This window comes from Rosa rugosa, chromosome 1, assembly GCF_958449725.1.
Source record: "Rosa rugosa chromosome 1, drRosRugo1.1, whole genome shotgun sequence".
NCBI lineage: Eukaryota > Viridiplantae > Streptophyta > Magnoliopsida > Rosales > Rosaceae > Rosa > Rosa rugosa.
In genome coordinates this window covers 41,424,530-41,449,116 of record NC_084820.1, presented here as the reverse complement: position 1 = coordinate 41,449,116, position 24,587 = coordinate 41,424,530, and the positions used below count along the sequence as shown (strand labels likewise).

Below are 24,587 nucleotides of genomic sequence, written 5' to 3'. Positions count from 1 at the left end.
TGGGTTCGGGACATTAGATTTTCCGTTTAGGGTCAGAAACTTTTGGCTTCGGTCATTAGTTTTTGGTGTTAGGGTTGCAGGTAATCTTTTAGTTTAGTTAGTGGTGGCTGGGGGTAAGAAATTAACTTTCTCGATGCAGTGACATTTTTTATGGATAACGACAACCTAAAAGGTGGTAATATTTATGTAAATGTCAAAATTTGTGATGCGAGAGCATCTCCAATAAATTTCATAAACATTATTTTTACAAAACTTTATATACATATGATGCACTAGTTATCGTTGAAAGGAGAGAGAACGTCAAAATTTTATTTCTCACCCACTTTTTCAATTCAATGCATCTCAAACAAATATTATAAACATTATTATTAAAAAACCTCATATACACATATGATGCACTCGTTATCGTTAAAATGAGAGAAAACGTCGACGTTTTGTTCTCACGCACTTCTTCAATTCAATGTTTTTTCTATTTTTCTTCGTCATTGTCGAGAATTTTCTCCATTGACTCACCCTAATGGAGATGAACTTCGATATTATGGACTTGCATGTACACAATGTTAGAAAAGATGCCAACAACAGTAATAACCAACACCTCTTGAGTTTTGACATGTCATCGGCCTCGGCCCTTGGACAGCAACAATGAAATGAACAATGTCACCTACCAAAAAAAAAAAAAAAAACGAAAGAAGCAAAGTGCAAACCAAACATTAAGCAATAAGCAAAAGTGCTTCTCTCTCCCGTGGCTCTGGGTCTGACTTCGCACCTACAAAAACCAAGTACACATATAAATCTCCAAAACAAATCCCAGATTGGATCTCTTCCTATTTCCACCTTCCTTTCTTCAGCTAATAGATCTCTCTCTCTCTCCGCCTCTCTTAAGCCAAAGCCAATCTGAGGTTAGTTCAATGCTCTCTTCTCTCCCATTCAATTTCCAACGCATCGCATTTTATCTAAAAACTCTCTATGTATATGTATATATATTTATACCGTACGTGTTTTCATGGAAGGATTTTGGCCCAGCGTTTCTGGGTTCTTCTTGTAATCTCAGCTACTTGTCATTTGCGTATGTATAATCTCTATTTGTATACATGTATTGATGTTTGTCCGCTTATCACTTATTCGTTTTGGGTTTTGTTTGATCTGGATGTTTTAGAGGAAACAATAACAACGTTGGTTGTATGTTTTCTGTTTTAGCTGTAATGCCGCAAGACATTTCTTTTATTTGGTTCAAGGCTCCGTTTGGTTCCTGTGAAATTGTATGATACAAAGTTACAAACTTTACTTTGAGATATTTCTGGGGAAGACTTAGAACAGCTCAGCTCAGTGATCATTTATATGTAGAGTAGTTGGAACATTTCCTTTCGAAGTTTTCTATCATCATCAAGTCGAGTCATGTTAGATTCAGTTAGGTAATATTTTGGAAGTTTTAACTTTTTGTGATGGATATTTTGATTATGTATAGGAATTGTTGGAGCCTTCAGATTGATTCAAGCATAGCTGTTCGAGGGTTGTGTAGCTAATTCTTTGTGCTGGTGTTTTGAGTACTTTTGACATCTGTCCAAGAAACTCATACTTGGAATGTCGTCTACGTGCTAGATTTATAATGCACGTAAGTTAATAGACGCTGTTGTCTGATTTTGCGGAAACCAGTCATACTCTTAGCCCATTGGGTACAATGGATTATGTCGGAGGGTATCGATGGCTTTAATTTAGATTTGGGTAGGAGATGGTACAGAGTGCTTTGGACACAGAAAAGGTTGAGAATTCAGGAGCCAAATTCACTCAGAGTGGAAGCCAAGCATCAGGTCTTCACAGGGATCCCTCATTCTCTCGCTGGTTTGATGAAGATGGGAGAGTGCAAGGTGATTTGGTAAATACGGATGCGACGGTAGAAGAAGACCCTGAATTTGAATTGCCTCTGCCCCAACAGGGAGAGCTAGAAAACAAGGGTTTAGATATGGACAGGGACCGTATATCTCCAAGGGGAAGTAAGCGCTTGAACAGTGGTGATACCTTTGGTAGTGCTACTGTCCAGCTAGATGGAAATGATCAAGCAAAGCTTTTGCCTTTTGACGTTGAGAAGGGGTCTGAAAGGGAGCTACAGGACATAGATCACTCTACTTCTGTTGATGACCACAAGGCATTATCCTCTAATTCAAAGTATCCCATTTCTTCTGCAATTGTACTGAAAACATTGTTCTTTGTACTTGTATGGTACACTTGCAGCCTATTTTTGACCTTGTAAGTTCCCTTTCTACGTCATCAATCATTACTATACATTTTTTTGATTTAGAATTTATTTGATGATGGAAAATTATTTATCTATGCTGCATTGTTTTCTGAATTGGTTAGGTATAACAAAAGTCTGTTAGGAGATAATTTGGGAAAGTTCCCCGCTCCCTTATTGATGAATACTGTTCACTTTACAATGCAAGCTATTTTATCAAAGGCAATCACGTGGTACTGGTCTCATAGGTTCAAAACCAGTGTCACTATGTCTTGGAGAGATTATTTTGCTAAAGGTAAACACCGTAAACTCATTATCCTCTTGCTTTGTTATGTAATTTTGTATGTCTGAAGTGAATGAAATTCTTTAAACACTTTTGCCAACTTCTTATACTAGGTCGGTCTGAAATTTCCATTTTCATTTTGTTTGGTAGGACAGAGAAGTTCATTTTATAAATGAGTAAATGGATTACGATTTCTTAAATAAACTATGTAATGTTCTTTTCCTAGAATCAAGTGGTCTGAAATTTTTAAAAGGTATATTTATATTATTGTAATGATATAATTGTTGCATGAGAAAAGATTGAGATGTTCCATGTATGTTTCTGAATCCAGAAGTAATGTGTTTAAAGATAATTTATTTGTAACAATTTATTTCATCTATTGAACTCTACCATCCATTTCAGTTCGATTTTGTTAACAAAGCTATATTCATATCCAAAGGAGCTAGGTAGTATAAGAGAGTTGGTGACATGTGTAAGCTAAAGATAATGGTTTGGACTCTCAAACCAACAAGCATAGAATTGTATGATTTTCAAGGGAGACCGTCTTGGTCAAACTTGGAGCATGCACATATTACATTCTCTCTTACCCATAAACATCAACCTGGATAAAAATAAGCCAGCATGGCATATTTTTGAAAAACAGTAGGAAAAGAAGAGTATGCACCAGGAACAAAAGATACCTATTTATTAACAATAAGCACAGAAAATAGTTTTTGTAGTGTTGGTTGCAATATGCTAAACTAGTTCAATTGAATTAGTTTTATTCAGACAAAAAAAAAAAGTTCTATAGTTTTTCTTTTGAAGCTGCTGTTCTCTTCTTATGTCTTTTTTCCTCCCCCCTCCCACAGATTCTAGAGTTATATTCTCAAAAAAAAAAAAAAAAAAAAAAAAAGATTCTAGAGTTAAAGTGTGTGGTTTGTTTTATTGAGCTTTTTAAGTGTCACTAATTTTCTATATAGTTGGGTCTTACAGGTTCTATTATCAAAATGGAGTCCATGTCTTAAGACTCTTAGAGTCTTAGGAGTGCTAGAGTCCTTAATAAGCTAAGTCGGTCATGTTTTGAAAGGTACTCTCATTTGTGAAGTTCTTTTGGAGGATTATTTGATGTCTAAGCTTCCTTCAGATAAGAAGATATGATTATCTAACACTCAGATATTACAGTCGGGAAACCACATCAACCAGCACAAGAACTGAATTCTTGTTACAGACTTCTAACTAACAGATGCCTTCCAATCCAACAAAATGAATGAAATACTTGTGACCCCAAAAGCAAATAAAACAGATGCACAGATACAGGACCCAGAACCAGCCTATCCCATGATTTCTCTACTCCTGCTTTTCTACAATCAGAAGGATTTTTTTCTGTCCTTTCCCATCCAAATGACCCAAATGACTACCAACTGCACAGGTTGTTCCTTTTTTCTCCACCAAAGCCTTCCACAGAACCAAGACTGCACAGAACAATGCCAACCATTCCCTAGTATTAGTGTTGCAGTAGTATCCATTATTCTTGTCTTTCATTCTTCTGTCTTCTTTCCAGGGTTCCCTTGTTGTGTACTTTTGTTGTGCGTTTGCCGTCACTCCACAAGGTTGTTACATGCCTAGGTATGTGATAGGATTAATTTTTAGAAAACTGAAATTAGATGTAGACTTCGAGTAGAGTTCGCTGCCCAGATTAAGATCTTGGCAGCGTTGCTCATGCTTATGTGATCTAGATGGATAGACATAAGTGGTTGGAATGGACCAGCGGCTGTCAAGTTACTAGGTGATATGGAAATTGGTACTTTAAACTTTCTATCTTGTTAAATTTAAAATAAGTGCTGCAAATAACAGGCTTGATTTTTTCTCCTTTCTTTGCTTTATTTCTGGTTGCAAACCATAGGTATTTTATTAATATGTGGGAAAACATTCAATCATAAGTTACAGAGGGCTGCATCATTTACTTTTTATAATAGGAATTTGATTCATTTCTCAGCTGGTAGAGTGTTATCCACAATTGTCAATTTTGTAGAAGGAAATACAGTTTTCTGAAATTTTACATTTAAATAAGTATTTATAGTGTGCCTTTTGATTTCCTTACTTTATGGTAAAATCTTTATTGCCTAGAAACATCTCTTAAAAGTATCCTTCCATTTTTAATGACCTAGTGGTTGTATACTTCTTGTTGTTAAATTAACTTTTCTATCAACTAATGCTACAGAGGGACTTTGCCTTTCACAGTTGTACCAACGGCTCTTGGAACAGCAATGGATGTTAATCTAAGCAATGCATCCCTTGTTTTTATATCTGTCACATTTGCCACAATGGTTGGTTTTCTTTCTCTGCATTGTTCACATTATACTGTTTTTCTTTATCAATCACCTAATTTACTTCCTTTTTAATCTTGCAGTGTAAATCCGCGGCTCCAATATTTCTCCTTCTATTTGCTTTCGCTTTCAGGTGGAATTTCTTGCCTTGAGTTTTCTAACCAACTCCCCTAATTATGTGCATATATATTTTTTCCTGAATCAAAATTTTCTAATAAGTTTTCCTCCTCTAGTAACTCTTATCTGCATCTTGAAGTCTTCTTCACCGTTATGATGCGAAAACGTATTCCAAGTCAAAGTTAAAATGCAAGTGAACTATATATTATCTTATGCATGTGCTCACTCTCTCTCTCTCTCTCTCTCTCTATATATATATATATATATATATATATATATATATATATATATATATATATATATATATATGCGTGTGTGTGTATTTTTTAATTGCATTTTCGTGCATGTTAGTATCTTGTCACCCTGTATCTTGATTTTATGCTTTGAGTGACGTCATCTTCATTCTCTCTCTGATTTTGGCATCCTTTTCTGCCGTTTAATGCAAATAATTTGATTGGAAGGTTGGAATCTCCGAGCTATAAACTTTCGGGAATCATATTGGTTATCTCCATTGGAATACTACTAACAGGTACTTAGCTTGATTTCCATTAAATTTGAGCATATTTTCTTTCTACTTCTCCTTCAAATGTTTTTTACCCTTTGTTTACATTTCTTCCATAGAAAGTTCTGTCATTCTTATCCCGCTCTTTCCTTCCTCTCCTCTCACTTTTCCTTTTAGAAACTACTGTCTCTACTTTTACCTCAATTCCATTCTCTCTCATAAATTATTTCAATGTTTTCTTACTCTTGTATTTCTAGGCCAGTGCAGTAATGCTCCCAAAAAAATTTGTGCCCAAGACTTTGTATATTATGTCTGCTATGAAGAAAGCTAAACTAGGCGTGTCATGCTTTTATTCGTCATAAAATATCATTTTTCTTTTTGCTGTTTCTTTGACAAATCTGTCTTAAAATCTGGATTTTCATTCCTGATTAATATTTTACAACATTGGCTATTCATTTTTGTTGCTGTAAGTAGACAGTGAATGACCCTAACAAGTAGTATGTATGATTGGCTTTGAAATCATAACTGATAAAATATGATTGAAAGAGTATCATTCCTCATGATCTTATTTCTGATATTGAGGTGATTGAAACATACAACATATGGTGGCTTTATATAGGCACCTTACTACCAAAGATCAGACAGGGCATTAAAGCTTTGTCTATGGTAAAACTTATACAATTTCACTTATGCATGTGTGAAAATGCATTAAACATCTAATGAAAAGCTGAAATAAAACTGCCTAGCTATATGCATAGCTTACAATAGCTATAAGAAAAACATGTAGAAGTTGTAGGCAGCAGCCAACATTGACCTCTGTTTTCCTTTACTTGTAACAATAACCAATGAACATATGGACATAAAGGTTCCTTGAGATCTAAAAGATCTGAACTGAACCAATATTTTACCTGAATGCTACTCGTCCTTGCTTTTCTTGATTTGTAACAAAAGAAACATAAGTGAAAAAGTTAGCATCTGAAATTCTGGTGTTAATGTTATCTTTCCGTTTTGAATCATGTGCAGTTGCAAAGGAGACAGAATTTGATTTCTGGGGATTCATTTTTGTCATGCTTGCTGCTGTTATGTCTGGTTTCCGATGGTGTATGACTCAAATTCTTCTTCAGGTATGCATTTTTTCTGCTTCTAGTTTTCACCCAACATATATGATAATTTTCTACTATTTTACTGATGTCTTAACAAATGACAACTACATCTGCTTACATCTTTCATGGTTACTTTGTCATGCCTTCTGCTCATCCACGTTCATTCCAAATTCGAAATAAAGAAAGAATCATATGGTAAGTGCTATATTCTGTTTTTGAAATCTCATTTTTGCTAGATTTCAGTGAGGACATTCAAATGTCTGTCTTCTGTAGGGTTCTTGCACAATGTATAGGATCATCAGGCCATGATATAATCATTTCATGTAATTCAAATAATGTGGATTTAATTATAGTGAAATGATCATAGATTCATAGTAAAACTTTTCCAACATTGTTATTCATTAGACGTCAAACATTAAGCCATATGTGGAAGCATGTGGTTTCCTGGAAATATCAGAAGCCTTGTTTGTAAACTTAGTTAGTAGATGTCAATGCATAAATGTTCTAGGATCTGATGCTGAAATGTGCTTGAATTTAGTAGATATCTTTTAATTGTTTTGTTTGCCTAGCTTGAATATATGGGATGGGATGTAATAAACTTGTTTCCATCACCTGGGGTTGTATCTGAAGCATGTTATAGTTACATGCTCTTTCACCAGGTTGATCATGACCCAACAAAAATGACAACTTTGGTGTCTTCAAAAGTTTATATATACCTGTTTTAGGATATTGATACAACCTCATGTTTTTAGCTGTTATCTTACCCTTCTCACAATAGTTATGTTTAATTGTTTTAGGTTTGAAAAATCCACTTACTTTGATGAGCTATGTGACTCCGGTTATGGCAGTGGTGACTGCCCTGCTCTCTTTTATTTTTGATCCATGGGATGAACTTAGAAGAAACAATTACTTCAATAATCCTGAGCATATCAGTCGAAGTTGCTTGCTGATGCTTTTTGGTGGAACCCTTGCCTTTTTCATGGTAGGAATACATATGTCCAACTTCTTATTAGATTTGCATTCTTTCTCGTCATTCTATAGTTTAATATAGTTATAGTCGTTGGTTTTTTTTTTTTTTTTTTGGTCCAAGAAAAAGTAAATTGTGGAAATAAGATGAGGATTGTCGAGCTGTCTTGAGTTTAGATAAAGTAAAATAGACAAAGTTTCATCACTTAATTTAGTTGCAAACCAGCACTCTCGATATTTTTTTTTTTAGCTGTTCATATTTTGCAAATCGTTTGTATACATGATAAAATTTCAAATATTGTGAATTGTAATTTTACCAAATAATGTCAGTGTTTTTGTTTGTGGTATGAGTGTCATTGTTAAATATAGCCAGCACTACTATGAAATCTTTGCTCTGCCACTGCATTATATTGGGTCAGTATCAGTGGCACTATTAAATTAGAAAAGTTTTTGGCTTTTCGGTGCAATTAGTTTCAAAGTTTAAGATTAAATATGGCATTGACTGGAGAGGGGGAAAAAAAACTTCCCTCACTGAAATAAATTGCTGAAATCAGTAAACCCAATCATAAGTTATCTTTCTCTCATCACTTTATTTTTCTATCTTTGCTCAACCCCTCTCACTACATCTTCCCATTCTCACAAGAGATTTTTATTCTCTTTTTCACCCACCCTGTACAACTTCAGCCAACAACCCTGAATAACATTACACGATTTCTTTTTCTAAAATCTTTTTCTTCTTTCTTTAGTTGCTTGAGTTAATGTAGATATCATTAGTTCAGGCAAGTCTAATGTGATAGTTTCCCATCACGAATCATTATTTGTTCTTTCATGGTGCCTTCTGCATGTCCAACCTTTTCTTCTCTTGGACCTACAATTGAGGCTAGTTGTTGCTGTAGATTAGGATGGCCATGAAGAGGTATGATATATCAGATTGGCTTGGCAGAAGAACTTCTTGAAAAAGGGAAAAGAAAAAAGCAAAACAGTATGCACTGATTTATTTCATGATTCGGGCGGGTAGGATAATAAAGTGAGAAAGAAAAGTTTCCAAGTATAGTGATGTAGGGAGCAATTTATGTTACCGAGATCCTAACCATTGAAGGAGAAAGAAGGATCATTCATTCCTGTGGATAATTAGTCAAATCAGAACTAGTTAGCCATTTGATTATACTCATCTTCATTTCACTTTTACTTCAGTTTCATCCGACAGACTTTTTCTGCAGAGTTTCACCATTTTAGATGATCAAAATGGTTTCCAACATGGCTATTTCTTTGCAGAGATAATCGGTTAAGAGAGATATGTGACCAGTTCTGATTATTCAGTATACATATAATAGTACCAAATAGTGATTGGTAGGAATGGTAATGCTCTGGGCTTCGAACCCACACATAATACCTACCTAGTTCTTTTTTTTTTTTTGGTAGCGTCTTCTGTTTCCTAAAGATGGTAGGGTTTGGCAGGAGGCCCAATTACGAGGCCAGGTTTCTTGAAGTGGGTTTGGGGGTTTGTGGATATGAAAAAAAATAATAATAATAACACCGTACGCATGTTTAGTGTGGATATATATAAAAACTTCTGGGCTATGTTTCTCACTTTCGTATTCTTATAAATCTTTGCAAGATGACTGACATAGCTGTCCGTTTGCTGCAGGTATTAACAGAATTCATTCTTGTCTCAGTGACCAGTGCTGTCACTGTCACAATCGCAGGTGTTGTCAAGGAGGCTCTCACTATATTGGTATGTTGTGTTATTTATACTAGAGAACTTCGTCAAATAAACAATGTAACATGGTGCTGGTTTCATATGAATTTATATACAATTGCAATAAACATAACTATTATCTGTTGATTTCACACATGTGAATGCTAGAATGGCTTTTTTATAAGAGTAGAAACTGATCTTGAAGTAGCATCTATCGTGCATGTACAGGCCTGCTTATGCTATAAGTTTTATTGGTCACCTTAATTTGTGAAAGCCAAGCAAGATACATAGAGTGAAGAACAGTACCTAGTGCCTGAAAAAAATCGGCTTTGTAAAAAAATATAGGAAATTTCCATTGATGACCGTTGTAGACGTAAGGTTTTACAGTTTTGCTATTGGACATCTACTTGTTTTAATCAATTAAGGGAGTTATGGATCCTGGCTTTAGCCAAACAAATATATTAATTGCAATTTAGGCTAGAGTGTATTGTCTTGTTCTTTTCCTGTAGAAGGTGACATGCTGTTCATCCCTGCACAAATTTTTGTTGATGGCTGATTTGTTGCGTGCTTTATGCATCTATGTATTTGGATTTGTTCGTGTTTCCCATTTCTCCTAGTGTTGCATATGGTGTATCAGGAAGAGATACTGATTGGTTTATGCATTTGTCAGGTTGCAGTCATTTACTTCCATGATGAATTTACTATGTTAAAAGGAGTTGGACTCTTTACAATTATTCTTGGTGTGAGTTTATTCAACTGGTACAAGTAAGTCACAATTTGCAATTCTTGTCTACCAAATTTCATGAGTTTTGTACTAGAACCTCGTTTGTGTTTCAAATTATAGCAAAACTTTTTGATTAGAAGATAAATTTACTACTCATTTTGTTAATTTTGTTTTCGATTTTGCTCTTTCATTTGTTTGTCCCTCCAGCAAAAGGTGGATCGGTTTTTCTCTATACTTATGCTTTAGCATATTCTTGCCATCCATTAATTTCCTCTTTGTTTAAATGCAAATGAGAGCTAGTATTTAGGCAGGTGAGAGAGAAATTACAATGAAGGAGCTTTTGTTCTCTTCATTTATTTAGATAGAGTAAAAAGGAAATAAAACACAGTAAGGAATTATAGCAACATCTCATGGATCTTTACTGTTTCGTATCATTCCCATGTATCTCTTTATAAATGATTGTTATTATAGGTATGAAAAACTAAAGAAGGGTCACACAAGTGAAGACGACGTGGAGGAATCAGTCGTGATAAATAATGCTGCAAAATATGTTATTCTTGAAGAGACAGATGAGCAAGATGATGGCACATAAGAGCTTCAGTAAGTCCATTTATCTGAATCCGAAGCAAGTTAATCAATGATTGTAAATTTGATGAGTATACGTCATTCACTTATCAACTTCTTAAGCATTAAGAGGTTAGGTGAGGTCCAACATCTTATACAGTCAACTGTCTGCGATGTGTGCATTATATTTCTCTTTTTCTTTTTAATTATATCTTACTTCAGAATTATTAACTAGATAGTATACGATGCAACTAACTGTTCAAAATGCAGTTTTGGCAAAATTTTCTTATTATTGATATAGGCATACCAATTTGAAAAACTTCTACATTTTAATGGACTTTAATCTTCTATTATGTGTTATTTTGGTCAAATTGGATTCTGAAGTCTGCTCAGTTCCAAGGTGGATTATTATTATTATTATTTGGACCTGGAATAAGAGGTGCCGCAATGAGGGGGGATATATCCTAGTTGTGGATATAACTTATTTAAGGAATTCCATGGGCTACGATTAAAATTATCCTAAGAGTGAACAGAGCTATTGTGACCTGTAACAAAACCTTGTTTTATTTTATTTTATTTACACACTGGTATTCTGTAAACTGTGATTGTAGTGCAACTACCGATGCAGAATATTTTGCTAATTTAACTTGGCATGTGGTAAATTTATGCAGGGAAAGTTCATATTTGAGTCCACTTTTCGGTGAAGCGTCTGGCATGAAGCACATTTGGCTAGTCTCAGATATTCAGCAATTTTGTGTTCCAATTTCCAACCTTTATCTTTGCAGAGCTCTAAATCATTAGGAGTTGATATGTTGAAGCTACTGCCCACGAGTTAGAAGGAAAAGCCACTTTATAGGTTTTAGTATATACAGAGTGTTATTGTTAGGATATGTACATCTGGGTGTCAACTTCAATAATGGTTCATTTGTTCCATTACTTTTAGAAAGAGGATGACTGCAACTGCAAGCTGCCCAGAATTTTGAATCCCATCATGCTAGATGGATTGGGTTCATTGCCCTTGAATGTATATTGCACAAATCAATTGCACATTGTATCTGAATAAAAATTGATTTGGGAGAAGTATATTAGAAATTTAGAATGCCAATTTGGTGTTCATCATTCATCAAGGAATGTCTTCATAAGTATTTAGATTTGAGCCTCAACTCTGAAGCAAAAATGGAGCAAAATTTCAAGGTCTGCAAGATAATTGTTACAGGAATACGTACATTTTTCAATACCAACATGAATACATACTATGATTTGAATCATTCAAACCCCCTTATATTTCTAGTGCATCTGTACTGCTGCACATATATGGCATGGTCTTTAGGCTAGAGGATGTTATGTACGAAAATCCAATTAACACATACTTACCAATGCATACCTTGCGACCGATTAGTTCACTCAATTAGAACTACGTTCTTCAATAAATTTTTGACTCTGTAAATAAAAGAACACTTCTTTTCGCCTAGAAAAAATTGAGAAAAAGAAAGGTGCATTAATTCTATGATGACTATACTTTGGATTCCATATAATTTTTTTTTTCTTTTCTATGAACAATATCTTAGAAAATAATACAAGCCACAAGAAAGATGGTTGCTTCTGATGGATCGGTCATACATTTGGTCAACGGACACTCGTACCTGAACTTGAAGTCTTGGAAGTGAACATCTTAGGGGGGTGTATTCATTTAAGAGTCTACAAGATTTTTTTGTATTTTAAAAGTCTATGGGTATTCAATTGAGATTTTAAACAATCCTTTAAAATCTTGATGTATTCAATTAAGATTTAAAATTATCCATTCAAATCTGCAGATATTCAAAAGTATACGGAATTTTAAGGATTTCATTAAATGCTGGATTTTGGAGGATTTTATAGTGCTTTTTATACATATCAAAACTCAAAAACAATCCAACCACTTCTCAAGAGATTTTGATAGATTCTTTCTCACTCAAAAAATGAAGAAGCTCTCCACCAAAAAAAAAAAAAAAAAAGAAGCAGCTCTCAATATGTGACACTCATCCATTTTGTCTTAGACATATTTTCCCACTATCCTTCTTTGCCTCTGCCTCTGCTCTCATCTAATAATTTTTTTATTTTTATAACTATAGTTCTGGAAGATGATACATACACATATTTTTTTTTTAACAAACCCGAACCCGGGTGCCGATATATATACATATATTCATCTAAAGCCAGAATAGGCCGTTACATACACACATGTTTCTTTTGTAAATTAGATATGAAATAAATTATGTCATTAGTTTACTACTTTATTTTTTGTGTAACATTTTGGTTGATTAGTTTTATCTTATTATTCATATAATACACAACATAAAAAATGGTAGATTGTCATATATATATATATATATATACTTTTTTGTCACTGATATAGCATTGTAGTTGGATCCATACATCCATTGCTTTTAAAGAAGAAGAAAAAAAAAATTAACCCACCAAAAACATCATAAGGACTTACAAAATCTAAATAAATACTAGTAAATCAATCCATTAGAATCAATCAGAGTCCATATAGAATTTAAACAATCCGTGGATTAAGTAAATCCATGGATTATAAAAACTCAAATAAAATCTTTTAAAATCTGAATTGAATACACCCCCCTTAGTATACGAACTCACGGAAAGCTCTAATTGAGGTATATCCATCAATACTTTGTCAAATTGACATATAAAAGTGGTTTTCAGTCACTTGCAATATTATCCAAAAGTTGGAACAAGTAGGTTTTTATTTTTTATTTTTTATTTTTTATATTTCTTTTATATTGAGTTGTTGATGTAATTAAAAAGAAATAAAAATAAAAAAGGCTCTTTCATTTTCAGATGTTTCTTGGTTATTGTTCAAGCTCTTTGACCAGTCTCTACGGAGAATATGAGGCCCCTTTCACTTTCAGGTATCTTTAATTTCCCTTTGTTCCTATCTTCGATGAGTTGGATCTTATTTGTTTAATTGGTACGCGTTGTGTACCAACCCTATGACAGTGATGTTTAAGGCTAAATAATGTTTCTATAAAAGAAAGGTAAGTGAGAAAATAAAAGGGCTGAACTCATATTGTAAGAGTTAAAAATACATTCAAGTGATTTTTTGATCTTGTGTTATGGTGTTTGAAGAAGTTCATAATAGTGATTGACTTGTAAGATGGAGGCATTCAGCTAGTGTAGATAGTTATATATACCAGCTGAAGCAGGCATATTGATAGCCCATTATTGACTAATTAGCAGGTTACGGTTAACTACTACTAGAAACGAGGCAAAAACATTTGGATCGACATACGAAGACGCACGAATAAAAAATCAACTATTGTTATTACTTTGTTAAGTGACTGCATTTCGACACCTAGCATTATATAGAATATGTTGTTCTTTTTCATTTTCCTTAACATTTCTTGCTGTGAAATGTTGAATTGGAAACTCTCTTTTTGTTGATCTCCCTAACATGAGCAGGTTTTGTTGGATAAAATGTATGAGTAGTGGTCTAATTTAGATAGTAGATAATGATTCTGGCCGGTTTTGAGTTTTTAGTTCTTAAGATCTGCTTGTGGGTCAGCCAGAACATGATATGATTGATGAAGGAGATTGAAATTCACAATTTATTTTACAATCCACAATTCAAGTTTTTATTTTTTTAGTATCTTAAGTTTTGTCTTTTTGTAATATGGATTGTAAAAATGTAATGTGAAGATACTAAAAAAGAAAACATTGAGTGTAGATTGTAAAATGAGAAGTGTGAATTTCACTCTCCTTAATGAATATGTCGTTTAATTATGTCAAATAATTTGACATAAAACTACTCATTATCACCGCGTAATCCTAGCTTTACCAGAACATATTTTAGAAAGGAAAAAGAAACTCCTGCTGGATTCTAGAATCTCTAGTCTAAACATCTAGTTGTCTTAGGTAAGTGAAGTTTAAGTCTTGGTCAAGTTGAGGTCTGTCCAACTTGAAAAATCAAGGGAAACTTCCTAGTTAGTCCATGAGTAGACTCTGCTCTTTTGCAATTTGCCTTGGATATTTTAAAGTTTAATCGATGACTTAAACCAATCTTACATGTCGATCTTCAATAATATAAGTCTCCCAAAGGGTTTAGATTCAGAAGCACAAAAAATAGCCTAGAGAAATAAAACATAGATGAGCATGGAATTCTCATCATGCTACCTTCCTGAAGAAATGATGATCGAAATTCTTCTGAGGCTACCCATCAAGTCTCTCCTTCAGTTCACCTCTGTTTCCAAATATTGGAACTCCCTTATTAAACACAATACCTTCATCAAAGACCACCTCAAACTCACTTCAAACAGAATCACCAGAGATGGCCCTTTGCTCCTTCTCAGGCATTGCCCCAGAGAGCCCAATGTAGAGCAGTATTCTCTACATTTAGACAACCACACCTTCCAAGGGTACTCAAAACCACAACTTCCAGTTAAGAGCTTCAATGAGTGTTTCCGAATTGTGGGTTCCTGCAATGGATTAATCCTTCTCTCAGACGATTACCTGACCGAGACCAATAACTTCATTCTATGGAACCCCTCAATTCGAAAGTCCATCACTATTCCTAAACCTCATATCCGACACTCTCAATACTATACAGTTTATGGGTTTGGGTTTGATGCTAAGAAAGATGATTACAAGATAGTGCAGCTGGTGTATGAAGGTCACAACAGAGCTGGCCCTGAAGTTGAGCTCTACTCACTCAATTCAGGGTCTTGGAAAGCCATTACTGCAGCTTCTCCCAAGCATGAGATTGCTCCGACAATGTGGTCTCAGGTTTTTGTTAATGGGTTTATCCATTTCATAGGGTATTCTAAGAAAGGAGAAGCTTTTCACAATGTTGTTTTGGGATTTGATGTGTGTGAAGAGGTTTTTCATGAGATTAAAATGCCAGAGGACTTGGCTTCTGAGGCGCCAAACATGTTCATTTCAGTCATTGGCAAGTCCCTTTCTGTGCAACACTCTGATATTATACATAACTGTTGGAATGTATGGGTTATGAGAGAGTATGGGGTGGTGGAGTCATGGACAAAGCAATTCACCATTGATATTCTCACCCCGAACTATCGGGTAACAAGGGTTTTGGGGTCTAGCAAGAATGGTGAGTTTCTTTTAGAAATGTATAAAGGAAAGAAGGGAGAGATAGTCCTTCATGATCCGAAGAAAAACACAAATGAGCATCTTGGAATTTATACAGATCCAGGGTACACAAGTCTTGAATATTACATGGAAAGTCTAGTTTTACTTGATAAAGCAACTTCATTTGCAGATTCCATGGAGCAAGAAGAGGAAGAATAATAGAAATCTGATCAGTGTTTTTGAATTGCACCCTCAGGGGTGCAGCTATTTCATATGTTAACAATACTAGAAGATCGATATATGTAATATTTTGTATTACTGAAGTAATGTTGAATTATAATTTTTTAAATGTTCATGATCTTGAAGCATGTTGCTAACATAATTAAATGGAAATGCTAACATAATTTGGCTTTTTAATGGCTTTTACTGAAGTAACATATTTTGTACTGTCTTGATATCATTTTTAATGGCTTTTTAACACATTTAAAGGACTTTCTATCAACTACATTTAGTAACATAATTAAATGGAAATGCTAACATAATTTGGCTTTTTAACACCCATTTCTCCTTTTCATTTTGTGGTGTATTTCATGATTACCAATCATTTTTCTAGATCACTCTGCAAAAAACCATATGACATATATACTGTCATCAGTTAAATTCACTGATAAGGTACTTAATATTGTTTCACATCATGTATGCAAACAAATTATAAGTTTGCAACCCTCTAGAATAAAGTCTATACCAGTATTTGAAGTAGTACTTCGTAATTGGCTATATTTCAAGCTTCTGATGCAGTTTCTAGTTGCTAGCTACTGTTGTATTTATTAAATTTAAGAGAATATTTTCCTTGAATCCTGGACACAGATGGAGATATGTTTAGTCAGTTTTGCTAGACGACATAGTCAAGGAGAAAAAAAATTGAGAGTTATTGACAGAGTAAAACAAGCTTGGATCAGAGTGCACCATAAGTTCACCATTGCAGTATGATGCTCTGATTCGGGTACTAAAGATAATGTTGCTGATGATCTCAAGATATGTGTGCAGATTTTTCTTAAAGCTGGGTTTTACCTTCTCTCTCTCTCTGTTTTTTTTTTTTTTTTTGGTTGCAGATTGGTGGAACTTACCCAGGCATTCTGATTATAATCATCAAATTTCTTAACCAAAGGTCAGATCTTTCAGGTCTTCTCCTTTTCCCCGGATGGTACATTTTTAATTGTACCATCCTTTATCTGAAGTATTGTTTTATCATACGTTACTGCATCTAGTTGTAACATCAGTACAACATGAATGAATCATTCTAATGTTGAAGGACATTTTATTATGTGTGTCTTACCAAACTAGGAGTAGTTTCTATTGTTGTAATAGGAGAAGATTGTTCTAAATTCCTAGTTCTAATTAGAATATGATTCTTTGTACTAAAAGATTATGTACTTGTATCCTCTATATATAGAGGCTCCTATTATTAATTAAAACAACTGTTTGGACCCAAAATGAGCATTTTGGCCTGACAAGGCACGTCTTGGAGAAATTGAGCCAATGTCAGTGGCTCAAGCTATATATTGTCGACAAGTTCGAAATATATATTTAGAGGCTAAATAAAGCCTACTATGGAAGCATGGAAGCATGAAAAGTCAACTTTAGCACATTTTCCTACTTCGGCTAGGAGAAACCGAGCTAAACAAGGAAGTAGGGGCGGCAGACTAACAAAATGAAATCTAAATGAGCTAAAACTTTCCAGATTAATACTAGACATTCCAAGGATCATTTCTTATGAAGAGTGCCAGAGCTAGTTTTGAGTGGAAGGCCTTCAAACAATCAGTCCAATTTTCTACAGAAGCAAAACTGGAAAACTGGACCTGTAAGAGGTCCAGTAGCATTTCCAGCCCAACCGCATGGAATAAAGCTCTGAAAATTTGTCAGGATGATCTACACTCATAGTAGAACATTTTTTATGAAGAAGTCGAAGGCTCATTCTGAAGTCTTGTTGGAGAAATAATTGAAGGAATAAAGGGGCAGAAACTGACCTAAAACCAGCTAAATATTCACATGTTCATGTTTCCTACCCACATGAAGAAAGCTAGATGCTTTTCTTTTTTTCCTTGAATATATTTTTCTACTACAATCTCTTTAATAGATCATCATCACTTCCATGTTTTTGCACCTTCATGCCTTGCTTTCATTTCATCATTTCTCTATCTTTTCCATATTTTACAAATCACTTTCATTATTTTTATTCCACTCATCATTTCACTCTTCTTTTTCTTCCCTATATAAACACCTTCTCCTCTCATTCTAAAAGACACATTCACAACACAACATCAAAACATCTCTAAGAGCAAGTTCACCCGTTGGGTCACCGGGTCACCTACTATTCACTGCTTTTTAGTGTATATTTTCATTCTCTGGGTCACGAAATACACTGTGCTCGTGACCCAGGACACGAAATACACTGTGCAGGTCACCATGGTGACCCAGAACACTGTACCGGGTGACTCAGGGCACGAAATACACTGTGCTCGTGACCCAGGGCACGAAATTAACACTAAAAAGTAGTGAATAGTGGGTGACCTGGTGACCTAACGGGTGAACTTGCCCTAAGATGATCTAAGTTCTCTCTAGAGCAACCTCTCTAAGAGCAACTCCTCTCCTTCTCTTTCTCTTACCGGTGATCACACTCCTAGTCCTAGTCTTCTCAGAAGCCGACTTTCAGTGCCACCAAACCCTCTGTCAACGTGCTTCGGTCCTAGTCTCCTCGGGAGCCGACGGTAGTGCCGCGACCACAACGGTTACAGAACCAGCCAAGCAAGGGTAACGCCCTAGCAACCCAGCCAAGCTAAAGTCACGCTTTAGCAAGATCTCAATACTTCCCGGTGATTTCGCTCTGCTCAATCTGCAATATTGAGTATCGACTTGTGAACAAGAAGAAACTTCCACGACGAGGTTGGTGCTCTCCTCGTCTACAATCGCTTGATAGAAGTCAGGTCAAGGGACACCCCCGACGACCGCACCCGAACGGTGCTGGCACGCCCACGCAAGAAAAGAGACTGTTGACCAGCTGCAGCAAAATTGGAGCCAAACAACAACTATTTTTGCAATTCTCTCTACAATCTCTTTGCATCCTTTATTCTTAAAGACGTTATCAACACGAGCCATAACCCTGAATTTCTCTTCTCTAAGCCATGAAACCCTAGAACCCTACCCTAGGATTTTCTCATGTGCCGTGCACCACCTTCTTGCACGCCACCACCACTTGCATGCTACTTTGAAGAAGATTACAAGAAAAACAAGAAAAGCAAGCATCAAGAAACACCAAGTAAGTTTTAAGATTAAAGTTCCTGTTTTTGAATTTTATTTCTTCTTCTTTTTCTTCGTGGACTTCCAAATGATAATGCTAGAGAGTTTCCATCGAAGACTTTCGATGACTATTGCATATCATTGGTGATTGATGTTAGGCAACATATTCTCATGTACACACCCAAATGGTCTCACTGAAATGTCACGATTAAATGACTACGATGGTAGCCCGGACATTGGTAATGCGCACCAATATTTCCGCTTGGCGTTATGCAATATCGCATGCAGCTATGCTAATTCGTTTACGACCCACCGCCACCCAACCTTTCTTTGCGTTACAGTTAGTGACTGAGTGCGAGTCTGATATCTCATACTTACGCATATCTTGAGTGCACGGTTTATGTGCCAATTGCGCTGTCACAACGCATCAACATGGGTCGTTAGCAACGAACGCATACATATTTGTGTTGGATATAAATCTCCAATATAATATAAGTATGCCATATAAAACCCTTAACAGGCGATCTCTCTACTGCTAGATTTGCGGATTGTCACTTTGATGAGACAATCTTCCCATTGTTAGGGGAGATTAGAATGTCGACTTTCAATGGGAAAGACAGTAATTGCCGTAGTCTGTCTCCACTATATAAAAATGACGAGATCACATATATCTATTGCAAACATGCCTGCAAGGAATGATAAGGCACCACCCGGAGGAGCTGGACAGCGCCACTGCCATGGATGGTGGCATGGTGAAGCCACAAGGTGGCATAATGATGTCACAGGCCGTGAGTTCCGCTAGAGAGAGCATAGGAGACCCATATTTCGATGGATTCTCACCCTATGATGCAATGTTCTAAAAAACGGCGCCCATGCTGCCTAGGCGCTGGCGCTGGGCGGCTTTAGGCGTCTGTTCTTTCGATCGCAAAACAGATCGATTCATTCGATCCCCAAAACAAACAGACCCAAGCCACCGCAGCTCTTCGCTCCCCCCCCCCCCCCCCCCCAAGCCACCGCAGCTGCACTGCGCCTCTGCTCCACGCCTCCACCGCGTCTCTACCTCAGACTCCCTCTTGGTCCGCGCCTCTGCCTCTAAACGGTAAGTTCTAATTTCTAAACTTCAGTCGCAATGAATCTTGTGTCTGCTAAAATCAATCCCAAAACCATGTCATTGCTTGATACCCTTTGAAACCATGATGATGTTCTGCACACAGGAAACTAATTTCGTTGTAAAGATTCTACCTTTATTTCATTTTCTTACAATTTCCATTGAAATCGATAGAGTGAGAGATACGATTGGAAGTTTGAATTGGTATTTCACTATTTTGGTTAGTGGGTAGTTGGATACTGACTACTGACTACTGAATCTACTGATCTATTTTGGATACATGAATTGGTGTTGATTGTTGAACACTTGAACTTTTGATTATTGGTGTTGGTGTTGATTGTTCTTCAGTTCTTCGCAATGTTCTTCAGGTGTTGATTGTTACACTAATTATGCTTTTACTTCTAAGTTCTAAGTTTGCTGTGAACGTGTGATAGTGTGATTTAGTCTTGATTGACTGAAATTCTATTCAATTATTCATGTTACTGCATTGAGTGCATTCTGTTAAATAATGACTAAATTAACAAGTGCAGCAGATAGTTCAATTAATCATTCTTGTTATTATATGTGTGTGTGCTCGAGTCTTATATGTTTCTTCTTTGAACTAGCTTTCAATCTTCAGACATAATGATACACTCTCTTCCTTGAGAAGAATCAGTGCTGGGGATCAATCCCTGGTGAGGCTGTGATGTTTATCTAGCCAAAATAAATAAAAAATGTTTTGATGTTTGTCTTTGGTGTATAATAGGTTGTTGTAAATGAAAATTTTGGTAGTATGGTGAACGTTATTATTGCCTGCAATTGATTTTCCAGACTATTCTTTATATTTACATGGGTGAATGGTGATACATATTAATGGTTAATGACTTAATGGTAGTCTGCTAATGCATTCTGTTAATCATTCTAGTTCTGTTAATAGCTTATGCATTCTGTTAATCATTTTGTTTATGGGAATTATGGCTTAATGCTTCATAGCTAAATTGATGCATTCTGCATTCTGTTCAGATTTAGAAGCATTCTGTTCAATTTAGATGCATTCTGTTCAGATGCAGATGCATTCTGTCTAGGAGGCTCTCACTATATTGGTATGTTGTGTTCTTTATACTAGAGAACTTCATCAAATAAACAATGTAACATGGTGCTGGTTTCATATGAATTTATATACAATTGCAATAAACATAACTATTATCTATTGATTTCACTCATGTGAATGCTAGAATGGCTTTTTTATAAGAGTAGAAACTGATCTTGAAGTAGCATCTATCGTGCATGTACACGCCTGCTTATGCTATAAATTTTATTGGTCACCTTAATTTGTCAAAGCCAAGCAGGATACAGAGTGAAGAACAGTACCTGGCGCCTGATAAAAATTGGCTTTGTAAAAAAATATAGGAAACTTCCATTTATGACCGTTATAAAAGTATGGTTTTACAGTTTTTCTATTGGACACCTACATGTTTTAATCAATTAAGGGAGTTATGGATCCTGGCTTTAGCCAAACAAATATATTAATTGCAATTTAGGTTAGAGTGTATTGTCTAGTTCTTTTCCTGTAGAAGGTGACATGCTGTTCATCCCTGCACAAATTTTTGTTGATGGCTGATTTGTTGCGTGCTTTATGCGTCTATGTATTTGGATTTGTTTGTGTTTCCCATTTCTCCTAGTGTTGCATGTGGTGTATCAGGAAGAGATACTGATTGGTTTATGCATTTGTCAGGTTGCAGTCATTTACTTCCATGATGAATTTACTATGTTAAAAGGAGTTGGACTCTTCACAATTATTCTTGGGGTGAGTTTATTCAACTGGTACAAGTAAGTCACAATTTGCAATTATTGTCTACCAAATTTCATGAGAGTTTTGTAATAGAACCTTGTTTGTGTTTCAAATTATAGCAAAACTTTTTGATTAGAAGATAAATTTACTAGTTATTTTGTTAATTTTGTTTTCGATTTTGCTCTTTCGTTTGTTTGTCCCTAAGGGTGGATTGGTTTTTCTCTATACTTATGCTTTAGCATGTTCTTGCCATCCATTAATTTCCTCTTTGTTTAAATGCAAATGAGAGCAAGTAATTAGGCAGGTGAGAGAGAAATTACAATGAAGGAGCTTTTGTTCTCTTCATTTATTTAGATAGAGAGAAAGGGGAAGGTAGGAAGTGTAAGGGAAGTAGTTTTCAGTTCAGCTAGTAAAAAGGAAATAAAAAACAGTACTGCCTGTAAGGAATTGTTGCTATAACTCATGCATCTTTACTGTATCGTATCATTCCCATGTATCTCTTTATAAATGAGTGTTATTATAGGTATGAAAAACTAAAGAAGGGTCATACAAGTGAAGACGACATGGAGGAATCAGTCGTGATGAATGCTGCAAAATATGTTATTCTTGAAGAGACAGATGAGCAAGATGATGGCACATAAGAGCTTCAGTAAGTCCATTTATCTGAATCTGAAGCAAGTTAATCAATGATTGTAAATTCTTGATGAGTATACGTCATTCACTTATCAACGTCTTAAGCATTAAGAGGTAAGGTGAGGTCGAACATCTTATACAGTCAACTGTCTGCCATGTGTGCATTATATTTTTCTTTTTCTTTTTAATTATATTTTACTTCAGAATTATTAACTAGATAGTATACGATGCAACTTACTGTTCAAAATGCACTTTTGGCAAAATTTTCTTATTATTGATATAGGCATACCAATTTGAAAAACTTCTACATTTTAATGGACTTTAATCTTTTATTATGTGTTATTTTGATCAAATTGAATTTTGAAGTTGTCTTCTCAGTTCCAAGGTGGATTTTTTTAAATTTTTTTTTGGACCTGGAATAAGAGATGCAGCAATGAAGGGGGATATATCCTAATTGTGGATATAACTTATTTAGGGAAAAACCCTTCCATAGGCTACGATTAAATTGTCCTAAGAGTGAACAGAGCTATTGTGACCTGTAACAAAACCTTGTTTTATTTTATTTTATTTACACACTGGTATTCTGTAAACTGATTGATTGTAGTGCAACTACCAATGCAGAATATTTTGCTAATTTAACTTGACATGTGGTAAATTTATGCAGGGAAAGTTCATATTTGAGTCCACTTTTCGGTGAAGCATTTGGCATGAAGCATATTGGGCTAGTCTCAGATATTCAGCAATTTTGTGTTCCAACATCCAACCTTTACCTTTGCAGAGCTCTAAATCATTAGGTGTTGATATTTTGAAGCTACTGCCCGCGAGTCAGAAGGAAAAGCCACTTTATAGGTTTTAGTATATACTGAGTGTTATTGTTAGGATATGTACATCTGGGTGTCAACTTCAATAATGGTTCATTTGTTCCATTACTTTTAGAAAGAGGATGACTGCAACAGCAAGCTGCCCAGAATTTTGAATCCCATCATGCTAGATGGATTGGGTTCATTGCCCTTGAATGTATATTACAAATCAATTGCACATTGTATCTGAATAAAAATTGATTTGGGAGAAGTATATTAGAATGCATGCCAATTTGGTGCTCATCATTCATCAAGGAATGTCTTCATAAAGTATTTAGATTTGAGCCTCGACTCTGAAGCAAAAATGTAGCAAAATTTCAAGGTCTGCAAGATAATTGTAACAGGAATACGTACATTTTTCAATACGCACATATATGGCATGGTCTTTAGGCTAGAGGATGTTATGTACGAAAATCCAATTAACACATACTTACCAATGCATACCTTGCGACCGATTAGTTCACTCAATTAGAACTACGTTCTTCAATAAATTTTTGACTCTGTAAATAAAAGAACACTTCTTTTCGCCTAGAAAAAATTGAGAAAAAGAAAGGTGCATTAATTCTATGATGACTATACTTTGGATTGTATATAATTTTTTTCTTTCTTTTCTATGAACAATATCTTAGAAAATAATACAAGCCACAAGAAAGATGGTTGATTCTGATGGATCGGTCATACATTTGGTCACCGGACACTCGTACCTGAACTGAAGTCTTGAAGTGATCATCTTAGTATACGAACTCACGGAAAGCTCTAATTGAGGTATATCCATCAATACTTTGTCAATATTATCCAAAATTTGGAACAAGTAGGTTTTTATTTTTTATATTTCTTTTATATTGAGTTGTTGATGTAATTAAAAAGAAATAAAAATAAAAAAAAGGCTCTTTCATTTTCAGATGTTTCTTGGTTATTGTTCAAGTTAGCTTCCTCTACGAAGAATATGAGGCCGGCCCCTTTCACTTTCAGGTATCTTTTCCCTTTGTTCCTATCTTCGATGAGTTCGATCTTATTTGTTTAATTGGTACGCGTTGTGTACCAACCCTATGACAGTGATGTTTAAGGCTAAATAATGTTTCTATAAAAGAAAGGTAAGTGAGAAAATAAAAGGGCTGAACTCATGTAAGAGTTAAAAAAATACATTCAAGTGATTTTTTGATCTTGTGTTGTGGTGTTTGAAGAAGTTCATAATAGTGATTGACTTGTAAGGTGAAGGCATTCAGCTTAGTGTAGATAGTTATATATACCAGCTGAAGCAGGCATATTGATAGCCCATTATTGACTAATTAGCAGGTTACGGTTAACTACTACTAGAAACGAGGCAAAAACGTTTGGA

The 24,587-nt window shown here is 35.2% G+C and overlaps 2 protein-coding genes across 6 annotated transcripts; both read left to right on the top strand.

Annotated features, from left to right (window-relative positions):
- The first annotated feature begins 703 nt into the window (after positions 1-703).
- LOC133724934 (probable sugar phosphate/phosphate translocator At1g06470) lies at positions 704-23,462 on the top strand. Of its 5 annotated transcripts, none has more exons than XR_009854115.1 (13): positions 704-899; positions 1,466-2,244; positions 2,356-2,525; positions 4,734-4,819; positions 4,903-4,952; positions 5,398-5,465; positions 6,462-6,562; positions 6,724-6,736; positions 7,339-7,523; positions 9,156-9,242; positions 21,699-21,793; positions 22,279-22,502; positions 23,053-23,462. XR_009854115.1 is itself a non-coding variant. In XM_062151853.1 (13 exons), exons 2-12 carry the CDS (start codon positions 1,730-1,732, stop codon positions 22,394-22,396), a joined length of 1,488 nt encoding a protein of 495 aa, XP_062007837.1. In that variant the 5' UTR covers positions 704-899; positions 1,466-1,729; the 3' UTR covers positions 22,397-22,404; positions 23,053-23,462. The 5 variants fall into 5 exon arrangements, 4 of the variants coding, with proteins under 4 accessions (XP_062007837.1, XP_062007838.1, XP_062007839.1 ...); XM_062151853.1 differs by having other exon boundaries at positions 22,279-22,404; XM_062151852.1 differs by lacking the exons at positions 21,699-21,793; positions 22,279-22,502; positions 23,053-23,462 and adding exons at positions 9,877-9,971; positions 10,402-10,530; positions 11,166-11,621 and having other exon boundaries at positions 709-899.
- LOC133737642 (F-box/kelch-repeat protein At3g23880-like) lies at positions 14,578-15,934 on the top strand. Its single transcript, XM_062165164.1, has one exon. It carries the CDS (start codon positions 14,641-14,643, stop codon positions 15,796-15,798), a length of 1,158 nt encoding a protein of 385 aa, XP_062021148.1. The 5' UTR covers positions 14,578-14,640; the 3' UTR covers positions 15,799-15,934.
- Positions 23,463-24,587: the final 1,125 nt, after the last annotated feature.

Excerpts from the sequence above, each read along its gene's own strand:
- LOC133737642 (XM_062165164.1), top strand. The coding sequence starts at position 14,641 with ATGAGCATGGAATTCTCATCATGCTACCTTCCTGAAGAAATGATGATC.
- LOC133724934 (XM_062151852.1), top strand. The coding sequence starts at position 1,730 with ATGGTACAGAGTGCTTTGGACACAGAAAAGGTTGAGAATTCAGGAGCC. Across the intron at positions 2,526-4,733 it reads GAGAGATTATTTTGCTAAAG|TTGTACCAACGGCTCTTGGA; the intron begins GTAAACACCGTA and ends TGCCTTTCACAG. Across the intron at positions 9,972-10,401 it reads AGTTTATTCAACTGGTACAA|GTATGAAAAACTAAAGAAGG; the intron begins GTAAGTCACAAT and ends TTGTTATTATAG.